Consider the following 21,003-nt stretch of genomic DNA (forward strand, 5'->3'; position numbering starts at 1 on the left):
ACAGATGTCATTTTTAGTGACAATTATCACTTTCTATGTAGATAGCATACGATTGGCGTGTGTTAATGTAGGATAAGTATGTAACATGTTACATTACATGTGATTAATTTTTTTCGTGTTGAATCAATATGGTACGTCAAATCTCTAATGATAAGTGATCAATAATGTTGAGAATAACATCCGTTCGTTATGAGTAAGGATTCAATTGAGTAAAAATATAAATGTTTAATCGGATATACGACAAAAATATAGAGATTTAATCGTAAAAATGCATATAATTCAAAATATATTTTTTTGTTATTTAAGTAAATATAAAAGTAAGAAGCTGCCGACAAGGCAAATGACAAAAAGAAAGAATAAGTCTATCAATGAACCAGCCTCGCTCTTCCTATTGTGGTCCTTCAATGAACCTAAAATAGATGGCCTTGAAAGGCTACGGTCCTCTTGTACTTGTGAAGAGCCTTTTGACAATAAAAAGGCTTCTGCCCCTTCCACTAAAGGATTTGGTGAGTCCATACATAAAATTTAGCCCCTTAAACCTCTAAAGGGATCAAATTCTTCCCCTTTCTGAGTTTGGGAGCAATACTTGAATGAAAGAACATTTGCATCACTTGATTTTTAACTAAGGGTATTACTTTTAGGTACTTGCATTAATTAAAGCCTTAATAAGATTAAGTACACTTTTTTTTTGAAATTATCAATTTTTGTCTATTCGGGTTTATCCGACTTTAATTTTACTCATGAAATATCTTACGTTAGTGACGAGTTAGGTAAATTTTTATGTCACTTTGTCATCAGTGAAAAAGCCTATAATTTTAACATTAAAGACACATATGTTAAAATATTATAAGTTCAAAATTCATTCCATTTTTTATTAATTTAATATTATGATATTAAAAAAATTATAAAAATTAAAAATTAAAAACATACTCAAGTTTTAAATCATTGAGAAATAGATTTTGTGTTGATTGCTTTTGAGTTGCTGGCTTGTAACTAGTTAAATATAAATTTTGTTTGATTGATTTTTAAGTTTTTATAAAAAAAATAATAAATAAAAAGTAAAAATATCAATAAAATGGAACTTTAAAGTTTAAATTATCAAATAAGGTATTTTATGAAATTATTGATTTCCTAAATCATTTAGACGTGTGCCAACCACGCGCCAATGGTTTACCTTAATATTACAATCATTCCCTCAGCTTAAAAACAAATTACAATGATTAAAGAATATCAAATCAAGGGTCAAAGTCAAACTTCCTACCAAATCTCCACCGTTTATCCCTCATCCAACGGTAGATAAAATCCCCACCGTTTTTTCTCCCCATATATAAACCCGCAGTTCACTGTCGCCAGACCCACTCGTTTCTTCTTCGATGCTCACTGGGAGAAGCTGCTACCATTTCTCCTTCCAGAAGAAGCAGCTTCTTCAAAAATAAATAAATAAATAAAAGAAGTTGGGGTTTCTAATTTGAAAGTTTAATAAAATTAGAGAAATTGGAAAACGTTAGCGATGTATTGTAGGGCGCGATTTACCTCGAGGCTAGCTTCGACGACGACGACGACAGCGTCGTTGTCGCCTTCTATGTGCAGTAGAGTTTCGTCCCCGATTGCTTCTCAGTCTTCTGCTGCTTCTTCCGTTTCGTTCTGGAACCAGAAGTACCGGTCGTTGAGCTTCTCTTCTTCGCTCCGTTCGCTGCGGTGCTCGTTGCCGAGGTGGAGCCACGGCGTCGATTGGAACTCGCCGGGGAGCCTTCGTGCTCAGGTTAGGATCGCTGTTCCGGTGATGGAGAGGTTCCGCCGGAGGATCGCTACTATTGGTATGTGTAACTCTTTTGGAGTCAGTTGTTTAAGTTAGATTGATTTTTTTTTTGTTTTGGCTGATTTTGCTTGCAGGTTGCTACTTTGGTGATTAGTTGAGTAATTTTTTTATGTTAATGAGAGTTAAAAATAAGATTTCGCGGTTGGTTTTGATGAGAAATTCTCTTTGGAGTCTTCGTTTTTTTAATTGATGAGGAAATTGGCGGGAAATGTTTTTGTATTATGCTCCAAATGTTGATGGGGAAATATAATATTGCTGTTTAAAAAGTGTTCTGTTTCTTATATGTTTCTGCATCTATACAGCTTCTGAACATCCTTTCAAGGGAGTGTTGACAAGTCTTCCCAGGCCTGGGGGTGGAGAGTATGGCAGATTCTATAGCTTACCTGCTTTGAATGATCCAAGAATTGGTATGCTGACGCAACTCATACCTCCAATCTACTGTTTTCCCTTCATACTCTATGTGGGATCTTTTCAATGTATAACGTTAAGTTATGCTTTTTACTTATCAGGATACAGATGAATATTGTGAATTAAGATAACCTGTTACTGTATTTCACTCTGAAACTAGTAGATATGTATCACTGCACAAAATTTATTGGTTGCTTTTTAATAATGCAGACCGTCTGCCATACTCAATAAGGATCCTTTTGGAATCAGCTATACGTAATTGTGACAACTTTCAAGTCACAAAGGATGATGTTGAAAAGATCGTTGATTGGGAGAATACATCACCGAAGCAAGTTGAAATCCCCTTCAACCCTGCTCGTGTTCTCTTACAGGTTTGTTGCATAATATGATCATGAATCTTATCTCAAATTAAAATATGTTTTGCACATTGTAAACTTTGTTCTCTTAAACCAGGATTTCACTGGAGTGCCAGCTGTAGTTGACCTTGCTAGCATGCGGGATGCTATGGAGAATCTTGGCAATGATCCTAAGAAGATTAATCCTTTGGTTTGTAGTTGACCCTTACATGCCCTTATTCCTTCTATAGCGTGGCTTTAGTATCTTTGACAGTAGATACTACAACACATCTGTTAAAAGATTATTTTGCTCCCAGGTTCCAGTAGACCTCGTTGTTGATCATTCAGTTCAGGTTGATGTTGCAAGATCTGAAAATGCAGTACAAGCAAACATGGAACTTGAATTTCAGAGGAACAGAGAGAGATTTGCTTTCCTTAAATGGGGTTCATCTGCTTTTCATAATATGCTTGTTGTTCCTCCTGGTTCTGGAATCGTTCATCAGGTAAAGACACTTTGTATCTTATACTTATGGTGTAATTCTTCCTCTATCAGATATTATGAGGTCCTTAAAGGGGTCATAATTATGATCATATGCTGAATTGTGTCTGATTGATGCCTCACTTTAATTCTGTTCTGTTTTATTTTCTTTGGCATTGAGTATGTCTCTCAATGAAATTGCAGGTTAACCTGGAATACCTTGGACGTGTTGTTTTTAACACTGATGGAATACTCTACCCTGATAGTGTTGTTGGTACTGATTCCCATACAACTATGATAGATGGGTTAGGAGTTGCTGGTTGGGGAGTTGGAGGAATTGAAGCAGAGGCTGCAATGCTTGGCCAGGTAATATCTCCCCCATTTTATATAATATATGTAATTATAGAAATTCCTTTGTTGTTTTGTTGTAGCAATATGCTTCTTTATTTTCCTGTATATGATTTAGTTGCTTGGTCCCCAAACTTTGATGATTCATTTTCTTTTGTAGCTATTCTGTTGTAGACTTGACTTAAAAGTGCTTTCATGTTACTCTTGGTGTTGCTATCTTAATGAAACATTGATTTTATTGTTGCTTCTAATGCTTTATTTTGCAAATTGACAGCCCATGAGCATGGTGTTGCCTGGTGTTGTGGGGTTCAAGCTGTCTGGGAAATTGCGTGATGGTGTCACAGCCACTGACTTGGTTTTGACTGTGACACAGATGTTGAGGAAGCATGGTGTTGTTGGCAAATTTGTTGAGTTCTATGGTTAGCTCTTTGATCGCAAATCTCTCAAAACAGGATATTTAACCATTATGTCAAATGTATGTGCCTTTATCATCAGATTTATAATTTTTAATGTGCATGTAGGTGAGGGTATGGCTGAATTATCACTGGCAGATCGAGCCACTATCGCAAATATGTCTCCTGAATATGGAGCAACCATGGGCTTCTTCCCTGTAGATCATGTAACACTGCAGTATCTTAAGTTAACTGGTAGAAGTGATGAGACAGTGAGTTCTTTCTTTTCCTTGGGTTTCCTATCTTGTGCTAATATGCTCAACTTAGTGTTTTTAAGGTTTTACTGGATGGTTTGACATATGTTTTTGATATATCAGGTTTCAATCATAGAAGCTTATTTGCGTGCAAACAAGATGTTTGTTGACTACAATGAGGCAATGCTTCCTGAACTCTTTTTGATAGGAATGTATATTTAGATGGTGTCATCAATCTGACATTAAGAGGACTATTTCCATGAGCAGCCTCAACAAGAAAAAGCACACTCTTCTTATCTACAGTTGGACCTTGCTGATGTTGAACCCTGTATTTCAGGGCCAAAGCGGTATGCCTGTTACTTATATTATTTTAATGTGTCTTCATTATCTTTTCTGATTTTCAGTTTTCTTTGATGCTTTCTAATAGGCCTCATGACCAAGTTCCTTTGAAAGAAATGAAGGCTGACTGGCATGCATGTCTTAATAAAACTGTAGGATTCAAGGTTAGACACAGACAGCTCCTTTGCAGTTGGTTCATCACAAGCCTCTTCTTTGATTTCTTTCCATAGTGTAAGTTTACTAAAGGGATAATGTGGCATTTAGCCCTTGTACTAAAAAAATTTAATAAGGGATAAATTTTGGGTACTACATTGAACATTTTTTAAGTACAGATACCACATTGAACATTTTTTTAGTGCAGGTACCACATTCGACATTTCTCTAATGTACAAGGGCTAAATGTTGTCATTATCCCTTTGCTAGAAACAAGTTCAAACCTTGGTAAGGGTGTTTCCTTTATGGTTTAGAGTGCTACCTCTCCTTGGGTAGCCTTAGGCCCAGTAGACTTCCATATGTACCTTAAACAAACTTGTCAGTTGTCCATCATTCATCATTCTACATGGATAAAATTTTGAACACATTTAATGCATTTATATATCAGTACATCATGCCATAGTTATGTTATCCTTGTTTCCTTGCAGGGTTTTGCCGTGCCAAAGGAAGAGCAGAACAAAGTTGCTAAGTTCACATTTCATGGCCTGCCTGCTGAACTTAAGCATGGTAGTGTTGTTATTGCAGCTATCACAAGTTGTACAAACATGTCAAACCCTAGTGTCATGCTTGGGGCTGGCCTTGTTGCTAAGAAGGCTTGTGAACTAGGTTTGGAGGTTAGTTTTAGCTTCTTGAGTGTGCTCTTTGTTTGTTAGCCGTTTGAGGTGTGAACCTTATTTGGGCATGGACGTTAACTGTTAGGAAGTGAATAAACCTTGAACCATTATCTTATGTTCCTCAACTGTTGCTAAAGTTTGGTCATTAGTAGTTGTGGATTATACTTGAGTACCATAATCTCATGTCATCATCTCTTTTATACATTTTAACTTGTGGATCTTACTTGAGGGTGTTTTTTGTGTGAGTTTTCTTTTCTCGTTGTTGAAGAAAAAATGGACACCAACCTCAACTCTGAACGGCTGGAAGATGAGTCTTTTGTGTTATCTCATAACATATATTTCACATTATTATGTCCCAGGTCAAGCCATGGATTAAAACAAGTCTTGCTCCTGGTTCTGGAGTTGTGACAAAGTATTTGCTCCAGAGGTATGTTGGTTGCTTACAGTATTTTCTTTAAGAAGTTAGTTATCCATATTGTCTCTGTATCTCATCCCTTTTAAGAGTATAAGAAAATATCTATGAAAACAGTAATATTTGATTGTTGTTTTGGTTTATTTAGTGGGCTGCAAAAGTATCTGAACCAGCAGGGCTTTCATATTGTTGGCTATGGCTGCACAACTTGTATTGGGAATTCTGGAGAACTTGATGAAACAGTTTCTTCTGCAATTTCAGATAATGGTAATGTTTTATGTTATATGCTAAATCTTCTTCTTTATGATTGCAGGTAGAGCTTCAAAACAATACAGATTAAACCTTTTCTTGGCAGTTTGGGGTCCTTTTTCAATGATGATTTGGGATAATCTCCAATGATACTTAAAAGTTTATACTGCTTTATTTATAGTTAAATTTTCAGCAAGTTGCTGAGTGTGCTGAATTTTTTTTGGTTTTAGACTCTAGGCCAATCCTTGTTACCTTCTTAATTCTTCCAGTTCACTGTTCTGATCTATATATTGCTCTTGGTTGTGTCCTTACAAATTGGATTGTTGTTTGCTCCTATTGGTTCTTTTGGTTTTTCTCTAATAATCTGTCTTCACCAATTTTTCAGCACCTTCTTTTTACTGTCATTATCTTTCTCATTTTCCTCAGTTTTTGTTCCTTGCTCACTAATTTCACTTCACTAATAACTATATTGATTACTGTTACAGATATCATTGCTGCAGCAGTTCTTTCTGGGAATAGAAACTTTGAAGGCCGTGTTCATGCACTAACAAGAGCTAACTATCTTGCTTCACCTCCATTAGTAGTTGCCTATGCCCTTGCTGGCACGGTATGTATATTATCATTACCTGTATTGTCGGTGTTTTTCTATTCATTTTGATATAATAGAAATGCAGCATCTGGTAATTTTTCTTATTTTAGGCAATCCAGTTGAATACCATTCATGCAATTGGAGTTTCAAAATTAGGAGTTGCAGGTTTTCTCTTGTGTTACTTGGCCTTTTGCTGGTTTTCAAACCATTTTCAATGTGAAAACTCTATTTATCTAGCTAGATTTGCAAGACAGTGATGCATCATTGATCCAAGCTTTCAAATTTAAAATTTAGAAGTTGAAAGAATTGTGGTTTATGAGGATGCCAATTCCCTCTTTTGCCAATAGCCATCATTACTTTTTCATGAACGGCATCTTTGACATGTCATGCTGAATCCTTTACTCCTTTTGTGATATTTCAGGTTGATATTGACTTTGAGAAAGAGCCCATAGGAACAGGAAAGGATGGTAAGAGTGTATATTTCAAGGATATATGGCCTAGCAATGAAGAGATTGCACAGGTAAATGCTTAGTGAAACCATTTGAAATGAGACAATATTGCTAATGTTTTTGAGCCCAAATAATGTGCAATTCCACGCTGTGACAGGTTGTTCAATCTAGTGTGTTGCCTGATATGTTCAAGAGCACATATGCAGCTATCACAAAGGGCAACCCTATGTGGAATCAGCTTTCTGTCCCTGCTTCCACTCTTTATTCTTGGGATCCAAACTCAACATACATTCATGAACCTCCATACTTCAAAAACATGACTGTAGAACCACCAGGCCCACATGGAGTGAAAGATGCCTATTGCTTAGTCAATTTTGGTGACAGTATTACTACTGATCATATCTCTCCGGCAGGTAGTATCCACAAGGATAGCCCTGCTGCTAAGTTTCTTCTTGAGCGTGGGGTGAATCACAAGGACTTCAATTCTTATGGTAGTCGTTGAGGCAATGATGAAGTGATGGCAAGGGGCACATTTGCCAATATCCGCATTGTCAACAAGCTCTTGCAGGGAGAAGTTGGTCCAAAGACAATTCACATTCCAACAGGAGATAAGCTTCATGTTTATGATGCAGCAATGGTGAGTGTTTGCATTGGTATTTAACAATTCATTGATTCAGCTTAGACTATAAGTACTAATAGGGTTTAGCATTCGTATTTAAAAATTCATTGATTCATCTTAGACTATAATTACTAATAGTGAATATTTTCTACTTGCAGAGGTACAAAACTGCTGGGCAAGACACTATCATCCTAGCTGGAGCAGAATATGGAAGTGGCAGCTCACGAGATTGGGCTGCCAAGGGTCCAATGCTACTGGTGGGGACACCTAATTTAGTACTTTCTGATCCTTGATATCAGAGTATCACAGTTTTGATGTTGTTTTTGTTTTTAGCTCTTCTCTACCATCTCTTATTCACCCTTTCATCCCAATGATTTTCTGCTTTGTTCAGGGAGTGAAAGCAGTTATTGCCAAAAGCTTTGAGAGAATCCATCGTAGTAATCTGGTTGGTATGGGAATCATACCTCTTTGTTTCAAGCCTGGTGAGGATGCAGATACTCTAGGATTATCAGGCCATGAGCGCTATTCAATTGATCTTCCAAGTAAAATCAGTGAGATAAGGCCTGGCCAAGATGTTACCGTCACAACTGGCACTGGCAAATCCTTCACGTGTACTGTCCGCTTCGATACAGAGGTATGTCAAGAGTGATAGAAAGAGGAAAGAGGGAGGGCTTTGCCAAGTAGGCAGTTCCGTTATATTATGGTGTGAGTCGTTCCTTCTTGTACATAGGCTTATTTAACTTGAGTGACAATTTGTCTGCAGGTGGAATTGGCATACTTCGATCATGGTGGCATTCTTCCATTCGTCATTCGTAATTTAAACAAGGAGTAGACAATTCAGAATCAAATAAGTAGCCTCCTCTCTTTGTTATCTGCTTTGATTGTTCTTTATGGGGTATGGGGGGCTTCGGTGCACAATAACTGATAGATATTTCACAAGCTTCTCAATAAGACTCGGAAAGGCACTGCATGGCTCCCTTTTTAATAGAATGAGTTATTGCTACTGCATCGTATATGTTTCTTTTTCCTAGAAATTTTGTTGCGATGTCTTCCGCGATCTGTTTGACACTGAATTCGATTGAAGAGATAGAAAATTTGCTATTATGTTTGAGGTCTCCTTGAGGATAGCTGCCATCTTTTTTAACTTGCGAAGCTTTGTAGGGAAATTGTCTGAACGTGGGCAATGCCGTGATCCAAGTTAGGGCAGTGGAAAACGAGAGCCGACAGTGTCGCAGTAGTCTTTGTTAATGATCATGCTACGCGTCAAGGGTCGATGACGGGTAAGGTACATACTATTTTTCAAGTACCTTACTCCGAACTCTATTAATTGATTACTGGGTTAGAATTTGAAAATGCTACTTGAACTTGTAATTTAATATCTTCGACACTACTTGATCAGACATTACTTTTTAAATATTAGAATTTAGAAAAAATTATAAATAAGTTAAATTATACAATTAATTAAGAATTAAAAAAAAATATTCTCAAACTTAGAATTTACATTAAAGTAAAAATCAGTTAAGTAGACCTTAAGCCGAGCAATAAGAGCATAATAAGGGCATTTTTTTTGAATTAATAAATTAAAATTAACTTATAAAAAATAAATTGAAATTTAAAATCATATTTAAAACAATAAATTTTGGTAAGCATTACATTAATTATAAATAATTTATAAATAAATATATAATTAAAATTTAGTAATAAAAATTATTTTTTTATAATTCAGCTCGGGTAGTGGATACTTTAACACTACAATTTGATCTTTACCTAAATCCATGATAGATTGTAATTTTACTATTTAAATTATATTTGAATTTGATTATATTTGTAGTGTACTTAAGTTTATTTTATTGTGTCAAATAATGTTAAAGATATTCGATTACAAAATATCTATTGCCACACTAGGCTAAAAATGTAGCTTAGGTTTTCAACCTAGAAAAAGTTTGATAAGTTAAAAAAATTTAAAACCACATCATTTTCAAGCAACTAACAGTGTAACTGCGTGTTAGAATATATATGATTATGTATTGAAGTTTAAGTAAGAATGACTTTAATTATGTGAATTAACCTATAAGATAATGAATCGACTTCCTTCCAGAAAGCTGTCATTATCATGCCAGTAAATACATGCTACTTTGAATATTTCTTTTCCAATTTTACTTGTTCAAAGTTAGGGGTAGATGGGAAAGCTTTGCCTTTTTGACTTTAAAATGATTAAACAAATGGAATTCTACTATTGGCACCTCTGCAAAAAACAGGTTCTTCTTTGATTTTATATCGTTATTAATTGAAGGGCTGGATCCCCATGAACTAATTGACCGATACCCAATTATTTTAATGAGTAAAATGCCAAAGACTAACGACAAAAGAAAATAGTTTGTACACTCCATGTGGTTTCGAATCTGCTTTTAATTTCTCTGTTAATTTTTGTGAATAAATTCTGTTTTCGGAAGGGATTATACTGTTAATTTTTCTTACAAATTATCAATTTTTTTTTTTAGTTTTTGAATTGAGGCTATTTGAAAAATTTTATTTAGGAAAATTAATGATGTAACCTTTTTCCGAGAACATAATATATTCACATAAACTAATTGGGAAGAAAAACACATTATGCTTATGAGAAAAATTAAAATTATAAAATTTATCTTATATAAAATATAAGTTTAAAGAAATAATAGTTGGGATACGAGCAGCATGCTCAATAGTTCATGGTACATCTTAGTATTTTTTTTAAAAAAAAAATTGTTAGAAGGTACATTTTGTTTCTATCTTCTATCATTGTGGAAATAGTACTTTAAAAGTACAAATTAAAATTGAAAAATTTTGAAGTCATTTGCCTGTTTTGAACCAAACATTGTTAATATAGCTGTTCAAGATCTACTTAAGACCAAAAAGAAAATAATTAATGGTCTTAAACTCTTGATGGCATATGGCATATTCCAAGGGGAATAAACTCAAGAAAACTTGGGTGATCCAAACAATAAGAAAACCATAATGCAAATTCCATGATCTGTTGATCTAGATCTAGGAAATGAAACCCATCTTTGTTAAATATAGTGAGTTAATCAAAATCCCAAAGTCTTTCAATTCCCATGCACACTCCAAAAAAAAACCCCCAAAAAATAGAAACAAAAATGTTCATGTGGATCCATGTGGGAAGCTGCTCCAATTGTAGCCCAACATGTTTTTCTTTTTTGTTTTGTTTTCCTATCTGCTGATAACAAGGTAGATTGCTTTAGTACCAAACATTTATTTTTCTCTTTAAGGGAACCATGTTTGACCCTTTTATATTATGTTAAGAAACATGTGCTGACACTAACTTTCTATTACCCTTTTTTTTTTTATTTCCCAAACACTTTTACTTATTTCTCACTCCTAATTCTCAAACTCTTACCAATGACATTGACCCAAATTTTGTTTTGCTGGCTTTTCACAGCTTGACACACAAAAATTTCTTATATCTTAAGCAAATATGTGTAGAATAGTTAGAGAATTGAGTACATAGGAAGTACACTTGCACAAAATGGATCTTTTCCCCCTTTATTGTGGTTCATGAATCTTGAATTTTTTTTTGTGCAAAAAGACTATAAGAAAGTTGAGAATTAGATTAAGATATCTGTATAGGTTGATTTTTCTTTGGCAGCTGGCTCTTGTTCATGCTAGCCCATGACAGATATGTCATTTATAAGGCTGGCACATCGTGTTCTTAGGGCTGCTACTAACGAATCTCAATAATTAGATTTTAGGGTAAAAAATGTTGTGTTTGATGTTAACATTTTTTTACTAAGCCAATCGAATACGAGTGAAGGGTTTTGCTATCGATATTGTAAAACACTCGTTAAGGTGCTATTTATAAGTATTTTATCATACCCGATATAGTACTCGACAGATAATAATTTTAATGATTTTTGATACGTTTCATGAAAATATTGCTTTTAATAGCATATTTAGCAAAAAAACCCATAAAAAAGATTCAAGATTTGTATTGGTTGAGCTAGGTGGAAGCTCATTTAATGTGAGATGTTAGCAAAACAAAAAGCGGGATGGTGACATTGTTAAAAAGATGAACACCCCCATGTTATCTATCGAAAAATCAAATGGCACAAAATGGTCCCAATGGAATCATAATATGTCTAAATCAATGCTACTATAAAGCTAAGGGCACGGCTCCTTCTTTGGTCCATTTTGTACACCAAACCTATCTATAGATAAGACACTACACCATGCCAATTAAATTTGTTACTATTAACTCAGAAACTTTACAAAATGTCAAACAAAAATATTCTGAACCTTAAGAAAGGACCACAACATATCAATTAAAGTTAAATTAATTTCTTAGGATATCATTGATGTTAAATTGGAGTTTTATAGCTTTGAATTTCATTCTCTCGCTTTTTTTTTTTTTAATTTTCATAAAATGAAATTCCATGTTTTTCGTAGTCAGAAGACATGAAATTAATTTTATTATTTTGTTATTAATTTTAAAATGGATTCGACCTTATCTGTGATTAGTTACAAATTGAGGATCAAAAGCTACTAATTAGTCAAAGTTATCTCTTTATATTTATTTTTAATTGAATTAAAGTTATCTGCTAGTTGTCAATCAATATATAGTAGAAAATTACTTCAAAGAAAGGGACAATAAAAGGTACAGGAGAACGACCCTTCAAATAGGCTATGGCTGCCGACAGGCCTGGAAACACAAAAAAAAATGTGTATATGCACGAATATCCCCTTTCTCCTCCTTTTTTTTTTTGGACTTATATATAGCATTAGTATATAGTATTGATCTAGATCGATCCTAAATCTTATAATAATAGATCGACCTTTATGTTATTGTGTATAAAAATCATTAAATCGAGAGTCAATTCTTCGAGTTTGATTGGAGATTTCAATAACAAAAACTTATCAAATTTTAATCAGAATAAATCGATTTTTCGACAGATAAATTTATAGGATTAACATGTAAAAAACCCTGAAATTAATATAAAAATCTGAAAAAAATTCGATTCTGAATTATATTTCAATACTTTGGATTCCTTTTGAAGATCCCTTGAGTTGTCGCATTGAATGGGGGGAATTATGTATGTTGATGAAGACTCCCTCCCTCTCACATGGTTTTTCCTCCTATCATAAATTTGAGACAAAATGGCCTTGGTTTTGCCAAGAAAGGGCGAATCCTTATACCTCATCTCTATCTCATTACCTTGATCAAAAGTTTCCTATGTTCCCATTTTTACACCCTTTCTTTGGCGCGTTTCCGCAATTGAGCTTTTGTCCCCACTCCCTTTGTTCCCACCTTTGATTGAATTTTATGTTTTTTGCCTTTCTTTTTTTTGAAAAAAAAGACCCTCTTTTGGATTTTTTGTCATGATTTTTCTAGATTTTGAAATGCAATTATTAAATATTCTTTGGTATATCTCACCATCTATTGTGTGAAATCGGTTTGGTTTACTTTTATATTTTTCAATCAGTACTTTTCGCTACATCTTTCATTATTGTTCACAAATTTAGTTGAAATCAGATTATGAATGATGTGGAACGACTATGTCCTCGTCTTATATCTTGTATCATATTCATGCAATTAAAAGCTTTTATATCTTGCTTTCATTGATTTTTTTGATCAATACTTTCTAGTCACAAATTTAGTCGAAATCTGACTATTACTTAATAGGAAATGTGTATGTCATTATCTTATATCTTGTATTATATTCATGCCATTAGAAGTTTTTAGATTTTTTTTAAGTGTTCACTTGTCTCGATTTATTTTTTTATGAAAAAGAATGTTAAAGGCAAGTAATTATTAGACAACATTTTTGTCAATGTACCTCTACAACATAGAACCCAAATTTATTATAGCAAATTAAAGGAAAAAAAATATTTTTTTTTTTGCCAAAATCAAAAGGAAAGAATTAGTAGATGAGACCACCAAAAGGAAAACCTTATTCATCTTTCAACCAACAAAAGCAAAAGGTATAATTTGGACTGATCCAAAGAACAAGAAGAGATTGAGCTGCATTGTTCGCTTCAAATATTATAAGAATAACAATAAGAATTAGGCAATTGAAGCTTTGGGTCAACTAAAAGAACCCATTGCTTCATCAAAATACCTTATTCTTAATTTTAATGATAGTCAATTTTAATGTTAATTATTTTTTTTTGTTCATGTAGTAATTATCATGGTCATGTGACAGTTGATATGATCACATGATAATTGATTTAATTTATTGGCAATTTATAAAATGAGTCACGTGATTATGTTATATATAACAGCAAATAGTATATCGTTAGTCATTGTATATAATAATTATTTAAGTTTATAATTTGAGGAAAAAAAAGGAGATTTAAGGCTCTAATGAGAGATTTAAGGCTCTAATGTTCGAGAGTTTAATTTTTTTTTTAAATTAAAATTTTTTTAAATTATTATAAATATTAATATTTTTAAATCTTCCTTTTTACTATTCATTTAATTGAAATGAAAGTCTTATCTCACCATTAACACTCCTCTCTTAGAAAGTGGGCAAAAGGATGGCCAAATGCCATATGGGATATGCTTTTCAAACGCATAGTGGGTTATCTCATTCGTGATATCATCCTTACTTCATGATATCCAAATTTGATATATATCTCTCCATCATCAAATAATCAAATAATACTTTTACATAATTAACAAAATCCACCAACAAATTTTCAAAATATATTTAGACAAAACTTATTTAAACATAAAAATAATAAAAAACCCAATTTACCGTTTTGTATAATTATTTATTAACATATCAAATATTTTCATTTTGTTAATAAATAATTTTAAAGTTATTTATTTTAAAATATTTTTACATTTTTAGTTTTACGTATTTATGAGATTTTAATACTGTATCGAATATAAACCTGTAAAAATAAGATGATATTACCTAGTCAAGTGCTCGATTATAAATATTATACACTAACATTGTATCGAATATAAACCCGTAAAAAATTTATATAGGTGATACTGATACGTAGAATGCATTACATTGCATCCATTAATAAAACCATGCGAAATGTGAGATTAATAGTAAAAAACAATAATAATTAAATAAAAAAAATGAAAAGTCTGTTTGAAATTAAAGAAAAAAGAATTGCTAGTAAAAGAGAAGAGTTTCATACGGACAAGACTCCTTCCTCTCTCTCTCTCTCTCTTTTATATATATTTTTTTCCTTCTCAAACTTTCCTCCAGCTTTACTTCATATAATTTCCTCTCTCTCTCTCTCAAGCTTTCTCTCTTGATTCAGTCTGATCCCGCCTTCTCCGGCATTGGCGACGCCGAACTCCGGCTCCTGCATTTGGTCTTTCCATTTTTGTTAGAGTGAGTTTTGAATCTTTTATCTTTTTTGGAAGATTAAGATCTATATTTTTGAAAGAAAAAAATGGGTTTTTTTTTTGAATTTTGCAAAGTGTAATTTGGATCTAAATTTTGAATTTTTATATGTTCAGTTAATTGAGAGCGATAATGACGGCGGAGGAGGTGACGGTGGTGCATGTGGCGGAGGAGGAGGTGGCATCGTCTTCATCCAAGGTTGAGATTGTGGTGGAGAAAGATAAGGAGGAGGAGAAGGAGAAGGAAAAGGACGATCTTTCCAATGGCGCCAATGGGAGTACTGTTAAGGAAGAAGGTGACGGTGACGGTTACGTTTTCGTTAACGGAGACGAAGCAGTGCATGGCGACTCAGTGGAGTCGGATCTTGAGAAAAACGGCATTGGCATTGGTGGCGAAGATCAGGGAGTTGAGAATTTGGAGATTAAAGGAGAAGTGGAATCTAAATCTGATTTGGTTAAGGATTTGGAAGGAGAGGATGGATCTTGTATTGGAATTCTGGATCAGGACAAGGAATCAACGGAATTGTGCCACGTGGAGGGTCCTGTTGTCGAAGACAAACCGGAGGATCTTTTTGAGAGTGGTCCTGTTTCTGCTACTAATGTAGAAGATGGTGTTTCGGAAACTTCCAGGGCTAATCAGAATGGAGTCTCTGAATCGCCTGAAATTGTTTCTGATAGTAATGGAGATGGTTCAGCTAATGGTGTTGCTAAACAAACTGTTTCAGAAGCTGCTGCTGTTGATTCCAGTGGTAAACAGAGTGATGAGGTTTCTTCTGTCTCTGTCTCTGATAGTTATGGAGGTAGTTTGGCTAATGACAGTGTTGTCGATTCCAGGTCAAAAGTAAATGAGGACTCTGAAACGGCTGTAGCCGATGATGGTGATAGTAATGGAGGTAGTTTGGCTAATGATAGTTTCAAAGACAGTGTTGTCGATTCCAGGTCAAAAGATGATAAGGACTCTGAAACGGCTGTACCTGATGATGGTGATAGCAGTGGAGATGCTTTAGCTACTGATAGCGCCAAGGACACTGTTTCTGAAGGTGCTGTTGGTTCCGATCATGAACAGAATGGGGTTTCTGAATTGCCTGTATCTGATGATGGGGTTCCTCCTGTCTCTGTCTCTGACAGTAATGGGGATGCTTTTCCTAATGATAGTGCCAAAGACACTGTTTCAGAAGCTGTTGTTACTGATTCCGGGGCTGAACAGAATGATGGTGTTCCTGTCTCTGTCTCTGATAGTAACGGGAATTGTTTACCTGCTGATAGTGTGGAAGATACTGTTTCAGAAGTTTCCAAGCCTGAACAGAATGATGGTGTTCCTGTCTCTGTCTCTGATTCTAACGGGGATTGTTTACCTGCTGAAAGTGTGGAGGATACTGTTTCAGAAGTTTCCAAGCCTGAACAGAATGAGTCCTCTAACATAGTTGAGGCTGAAGCTGATTGTCATGGTCCTGTCTCTAATGGTAATGGAGACAGGACTGAACAAAATGGGTTCTCTGAAATGCCTGAAACCGTGCACCCAGACAATGAACCGGTTAAAAGTGAGGAAGATTTAACAGCTAGGGATGAGGTTCCTGTGCAAGGTGGGTTGGACTTGGAAGGTAATTCTGAACAAGGTTTGTCTCCAAAGGCTGATGCTGATTTAGAAAAAGATGCTGTTAGCGGTTCCATTTCTGATGAACGTGGAGAGGCCTTGCAGGATGATCACACTCAGGGTTTCTATTCAGAGACAGTTGTGATTAACGACTCAGTTGATTCAAGTCAAAACTCACAACAAGGTCAGTCTTCTGAAATCGTAGAAAGCACACCCTCCCCTGTTACAGATGAGAATGTAACTGTTGAAAGGGGTTCTAGTGATACAACAGCTGATTCAAATATTGGCACTGGGGCTTCTGCTGATTTTGTGGAAAGATCTCCCTCCACAGTTACACTCGAAAATGTAACAGTTGAAAGTGGTGTTGTTGATAATACGGCTGAAACATTACCATCTTCTACTGTTGATGATGAGAAAGCTGAAACTGAAGTCGTAAAGTCTGTTGATGATGAGAAGGCAGAAACTGAAGTCATAAAGTCAGATGAGAATAGCAGAGGGGGTTCAGATTCCCATCATGTTGTGGATTCAGAGGTAGAAATTAATGTTGTGAATGGTTCTGTTGATGATGATACTAAGTTAAGTTGCCTAGCCAATGGTTTGAAATCAGAAACAAAGATCAATTCTGATTCTATTGTCTCTGAAGAGGCTGGGGTTTCAACAGAGCTTGCTGAAGATAGCATTGAGCCCCACAATGTTGGTGATAAAGATGAAAAATTGGCTGTGGCTGATGTTCAAAGGGATAGTAGTCTGGCTGCTCCTCTAGGTAATGATGGGAAAGCACCTCCTGCAGTTGAAAATTTCTCTGCTGTGAGTAACAGGGATATTACTGGCAATGATGGCATTGTACATGAATCTGGAGTATCGAATAGTGATACTAATGGTAGTGAACAAAATTGTGCTGTCATAAATGAAGGAACTCAATCTGGTAGTGTTGCTAATGATGGTAAAACATGCAAAGAACAAGAGGGCATTGATGAGGTTGAAAGAAAAAGGCCATTTTACTTCTTGATCAGGATCCCAAGATATGATGACGAAGATTTAAAAGAAAAAATCAGACTTGCTCAGATTAGAGTTGATGAAAAAACTCAAAGTCGGGATGCAATTCGAATTGAAATGCAAAGCAAGAGGGTAAGGATCTTTATAAAATGCTTTATCATATTGCTAAACAACATACAGTACTTTGTTTTTTTTTTTTTCTTATGGTTGGTAAATGCTTCAATAAATAGGCCACTTGCAAGGAATATGGTGATAATTTTGATGCTGCCAGATCCCAAGAGAGAGCAGCAAGAGACTTGCTTAGGTCCAAACGCCAGGAAATAGATTCTATTCAGTCTGTGATTAACATTGATGATATTGATGGCAGGGTAAGCACCTTTTTTACTCCTTTTAAGGAATATATTTTTGTCTGAATCTGCTTTTTCATGATATGATATGATTATTTGTTCTAATTATATCACCTGTAAGCAGATACGAAACATGGAACACATGATACAACATGAAACGCTGCCTCTTAAGGAAGAAAAGCAGTTAGTTCGTGAAATCAACCAATTAAAGCAAGTTCGTGACCAGCTCTCTTCTAATAGGGGTAGGCATGATGAAGTTCAGCAGGGTTCGGACCAGAAAGAAGAAATTGAAAAGCGCCTGAAGGTAGTAATTTCAATTTGCCCTTTTTATTCCTGCCTTGACCCTTTATCTTTTTTCTATTACTTCTATTACCCCACTGAATAATGCATTCTATGATTATAGATCCACCTTATCGTGTATATTAAAGTTGTGAAGAATTACAGATGAAACTAGGGAGTCTTTCCTTGGCTTAATGTCTTTGATACTAATTAATGCTGGATGATATCCACTTTGTTAGCTGTTGGAACCATTAATCTTTGCTTTGTAGTGTTAATACTGTTTTTACTCTTCTGCATCTACAGTCTTTAAAGAAGGAAGTAGACCAATTAAAAGACAATCTCCTGAAGGCTGAGGCAGTCACTAAGGTTGCTAAGAAAAAATATTATGATGAAACTGAAAAGTTAAACAAGTTGCTGTCCCAGTTCAAAGCTGCAGATGACATTCGACAAGAAGCATATGCACAGTTGCAGGGTTTGAAGAAACTATCATATGAGAAGGTACTTTAATAACCTTTAAGCCTTTTATATCATGTATTCGAAGACGGTTATCATTTTATCTTGCTGCCACGTGCATGCTGATACCTGGTGACCATGTGTGTACACTGAGAGATGCTTGTGATCATACATAGGCAGTTAGGTCTGCACATTGTGTTTTGAAACTTATTCAAATTGTTGAATCACATTGTGAAAATGATGAGATGAAGAAGTTATTGAGAATTAGTTTATGATGCATGATGCATTATTTGTTTCATCCTTTTAATTCAATATTGTAATTGCTGTAATGCTGTTTTTCCAATTCTTTTTTTCTTGCTGTATCTGGTGATTTGGGGAAGTATTATTGATGGAACTAAATTGGTGGTTTTATTATCTACTGTCAAACTCGTTTAAAGTCAATTGAGATGACTGCTTCTTATCTTCTAGACTTCTTGCTGAGGTTGATTACCATTCCTCTAGTTCGTTTTCAATTGAGATCACTGTTCTGATTATATATTGCTTATGGAAACTACTAAGCTGTTTTTACACAATGAAAGTAAAATTATTGATAAAATGAGGTTGAGCCTACTCTTGCTTGAAATCTGCAGAGCAAATATTTTTGGCAGTACAGGGATGATGCAAAGACAGCGAATGATTTGGCTTTGAAAGGGGATAAAGAGGCACTTCAAAATCTGTGTGTTAACCAGGTGAGCCCATAGCATTCGTTTTAATTCTTTTATACTAAAATTTTCTATGAGATTTTATCTAAACAGTTAATGGTTTAGGTGGAGAGAGTTATGGACTTATGGAACAACAATGATGAATTCCGTAAAGAATATATGAGATGCAATGTCAGGAGCACACTAAGAAGACTGAGGACAATGGATGGCCGTGCACTTGGTCCTGATGAAGAGCCACCTGTAATTCCTCAAGTAGTGAATGGAAGAGTGGCTAAGGATCATACTGTGTCCAGCTCAACTTTGGAAGAACGAATACAAGAGAAACCAGTGCTTGCAAAAGCTGAAAAGACAAATGATAAACCTGTGACAAAGGCTGTGGAGCAAAAGAATCAGACAAGTAAATCAGAGAAGTCTGTGAAATCTGTTCATCCAGTAAGTGGCTCAACAACTGCCTCTTCCAGGGATGAAATTGAAGAGGCAAGAGACGAAAAACCAAAGAGAGCAAAGGAGGAAGAGGAATTGGCTAGGAAGGAAGAGGACTTGAGAAAGGAAGAGGAAGCAGCTAAACTGAGGGAGCAACGTCGGTTGGAGGAGATAGCTAAAGCTAAGGAGGCACTGGAGAGGAAGAGGCGAATTGCAGAGAAGGCCCAAGCCAGGGCTGCCCTAAGAGCTCAAAAAGAAGCTGAACAGAAAGAGAAGGTGAATTCCTTTGACCATACAACAATATTCTGTTCAGTCAGTTCTTCGTGAAGTATAATATTTTTGCTTGTGGCTGTACTGATTCAGCATAATTATTCTTTATGCAGGAAAGAGAAAAGAGGGCAAGGAAGAAGGAAAAAAGAAAGGTGGCTACAGCTGCAGCAGGGGATGCAAATGCCACAGATGAAGTCGAACCTGCTCCAGCTTCTGAAACTCCCACTGAAACTCAAAAAGAATCTGAAAACAAAGAGAAACTGGTGATTGTGGCAAAAAGGCCTCAAAAGCCATCGCAGTTCACAAAGCAGAGCAAGGCAAAATCTATTCCCCCTCCTCTCCGCAACCGGGGCAAGAGAAGGATGCAGCCATGGATGTGGGTCCTTCTCACCACCTTGGTTATCTTCGCCTTGTTGTTGGTCGGAAACGGTAACTTCTTTTCCAACTTTGGGCTGCAAAGGTTTTACTTCTAGATCTATTAATATTGGCTTAATAAGTAGGGTAATCAACAGAGGCTTGGTGGATATTTTCCATAGATAGGCAATTCTTTTGTGCTCTTCTCAGGGTGTTCTTTATTGTTATTATTATTATTATTTCTTATTTTTTTTCCCCTACTTTGTATTCAATTACCATAGTGGCCGTTCACGTCATTCATTAGATTGGTTTCTGTCAAATGCTAATATGAAAGAACAATTTCCCCTGGTATTGCTTCAAGTTGGTATTGATGATGATGCTCTATATAATAAGTAATATTGGTTTCCTTATCTCTTCTCCCTCCTTTCCTCTCTCTCTCTTTGTGTTTTATGTCAGAAAGAAGATCAATGTTGACAGATGATATTGAGAATCCCTTAAACTCATACCTGGAAAACTAACCTTTCTGAAAATGTGGCCTGGGATCCTTTGGTTATAAGATGGAAAGATCAGTCCTGCCTGATTTAATAGCCTAGGATTAAGAAGATAATAGGGTGAATACAGTATTGGTTAATATATAATCAGGTACTTGCATTATTTGACTCGATATAATTTTGTACTACTCGAGTTGATTAAGTAGAATGAGAATATCTT

At 35.2% G+C, this 21,003-nt stretch overlaps 3 protein-coding genes across 3 annotated transcripts; all 3 read left to right on the plus strand.

The window, feature by feature from the left end:
* Window positions 1,364-7,716, plus strand: LOC18593495 (aconitate hydratase, cytoplasmic). The gene is made up of 18 exons (XM_018124661.1): window positions 1,364-1,817; window positions 2,122-2,226; window positions 2,438-2,598; window positions 2,681-2,773; window positions 2,880-3,065; window positions 3,245-3,406; window positions 3,663-3,807; window positions 3,910-4,052; window positions 4,158-4,214; window positions 4,302-4,381; window positions 4,462-4,537; window positions 5,015-5,200; window positions 5,560-5,627; window positions 5,761-5,879; window positions 6,347-6,468; window positions 6,872-6,970; window positions 7,057-7,536; window positions 7,677-7,716. The coding sequence occupies exons 1-17, from the start codon at window positions 1,511-1,513 to the stop codon at window positions 7,399-7,401; spliced, it is 2,454 nt and encodes an 817-aa protein (XP_017980150.1). The 5' UTR covers window positions 1,364-1,510; the 3' UTR covers window positions 7,402-7,536; window positions 7,677-7,716.
* LOC108662697 (aconitate hydratase, cytoplasmic-like) lies at window positions 7,417-8,350 on the plus strand. The gene is made up of 4 exons (XM_018124167.1): window positions 7,417-7,536; window positions 7,677-7,793; window positions 7,910-8,152; window positions 8,282-8,350. The coding sequence occupies exons 1-4, from the start codon at window positions 7,417-7,419 to the stop codon at window positions 8,348-8,350; spliced, it is 549 nt and encodes a 182-aa protein (XP_017979656.1).
* On the plus strand, window positions 14,714-20,702 carry LOC18593496 (calponin homology domain-containing protein DDB_G0272472). The gene is made up of 8 exons (XM_018125115.1): window positions 14,714-14,864; window positions 14,993-17,597; window positions 17,696-17,833; window positions 17,937-18,116; window positions 18,395-18,589; window positions 19,174-19,272; window positions 19,351-19,944; window positions 20,052-20,702. Exons 2-8 carry the CDS (start codon window positions 15,009-15,011, stop codon window positions 20,409-20,411), a joined length of 4,155 nt encoding a protein of 1,384 aa, XP_017980604.1. The 5' UTR covers window positions 14,714-14,864; window positions 14,993-15,008; the 3' UTR covers window positions 20,412-20,702.

The sequence above is a fragment of the Theobroma cacao genome, chromosome 7 (assembly GCF_000208745.1).
Source record: "Theobroma cacao cultivar B97-61/B2 chromosome 7, Criollo_cocoa_genome_V2, whole genome shotgun sequence".
Taxonomy (NCBI): domain Eukaryota; kingdom Viridiplantae; phylum Streptophyta; class Magnoliopsida; order Malvales; family Malvaceae; genus Theobroma; species Theobroma cacao.

Coding starts and splice junctions, on each gene's coding strand:
- LOC18593495 (XM_018124661.1), top strand. CDS start 1,511: ATGTATTGTAGGGCGCGATTTACCTCGAGGCTAGCTTCGACGACGACG. Junction 3,808..3,909: donor CAAATTTGTTGAGTTCTATG/GTTAGCTCTTTG, acceptor ATGTGCATGTAG/GTGAGGGTATGGCTGAATTA. Junction 5,628..5,760: donor ACAAAGTATTTGCTCCAGAG/GTATGTTGGTTG, acceptor TGGTTTATTTAG/TGGGCTGCAAAAGTATCTGA.
- LOC108662697 (XM_018124167.1), top strand. CDS start 7,417: ATGGCAAGGGGCACATTTGCCAATATCCGCATTGTCAACAAGCTCTTG. Junction 7,794..7,909: donor TGGTGGGGACACCTAATTTA/GTACTTTCTGAT, acceptor TGCTTTGTTCAG/GGAGTGAAAGCAGTTATTGC. Junction 8,153..8,281: donor CTGTCCGCTTCGATACAGAG/GTATGTCAAGAG, acceptor ATTTGTCTGCAG/GTGGAATTGGCATACTTCGA.
- LOC18593496 (XM_018125115.1), top strand. CDS start 15,009: ATGACGGCGGAGGAGGTGACGGTGGTGCATGTGGCGGAGGAGGAGGTG. Junction 18,117..18,394: donor AAATTGAAAAGCGCCTGAAG/GTAGTAATTTCA, acceptor CTGCATCTACAG/TCTTTAAAGAAGGAAGTAGA. Junction 19,945..20,051: donor AAGCTGAACAGAAAGAGAAG/GTGAATTCCTTT, acceptor TTCTTTATGCAG/GAAAGAGAAAAGAGGGCAAG.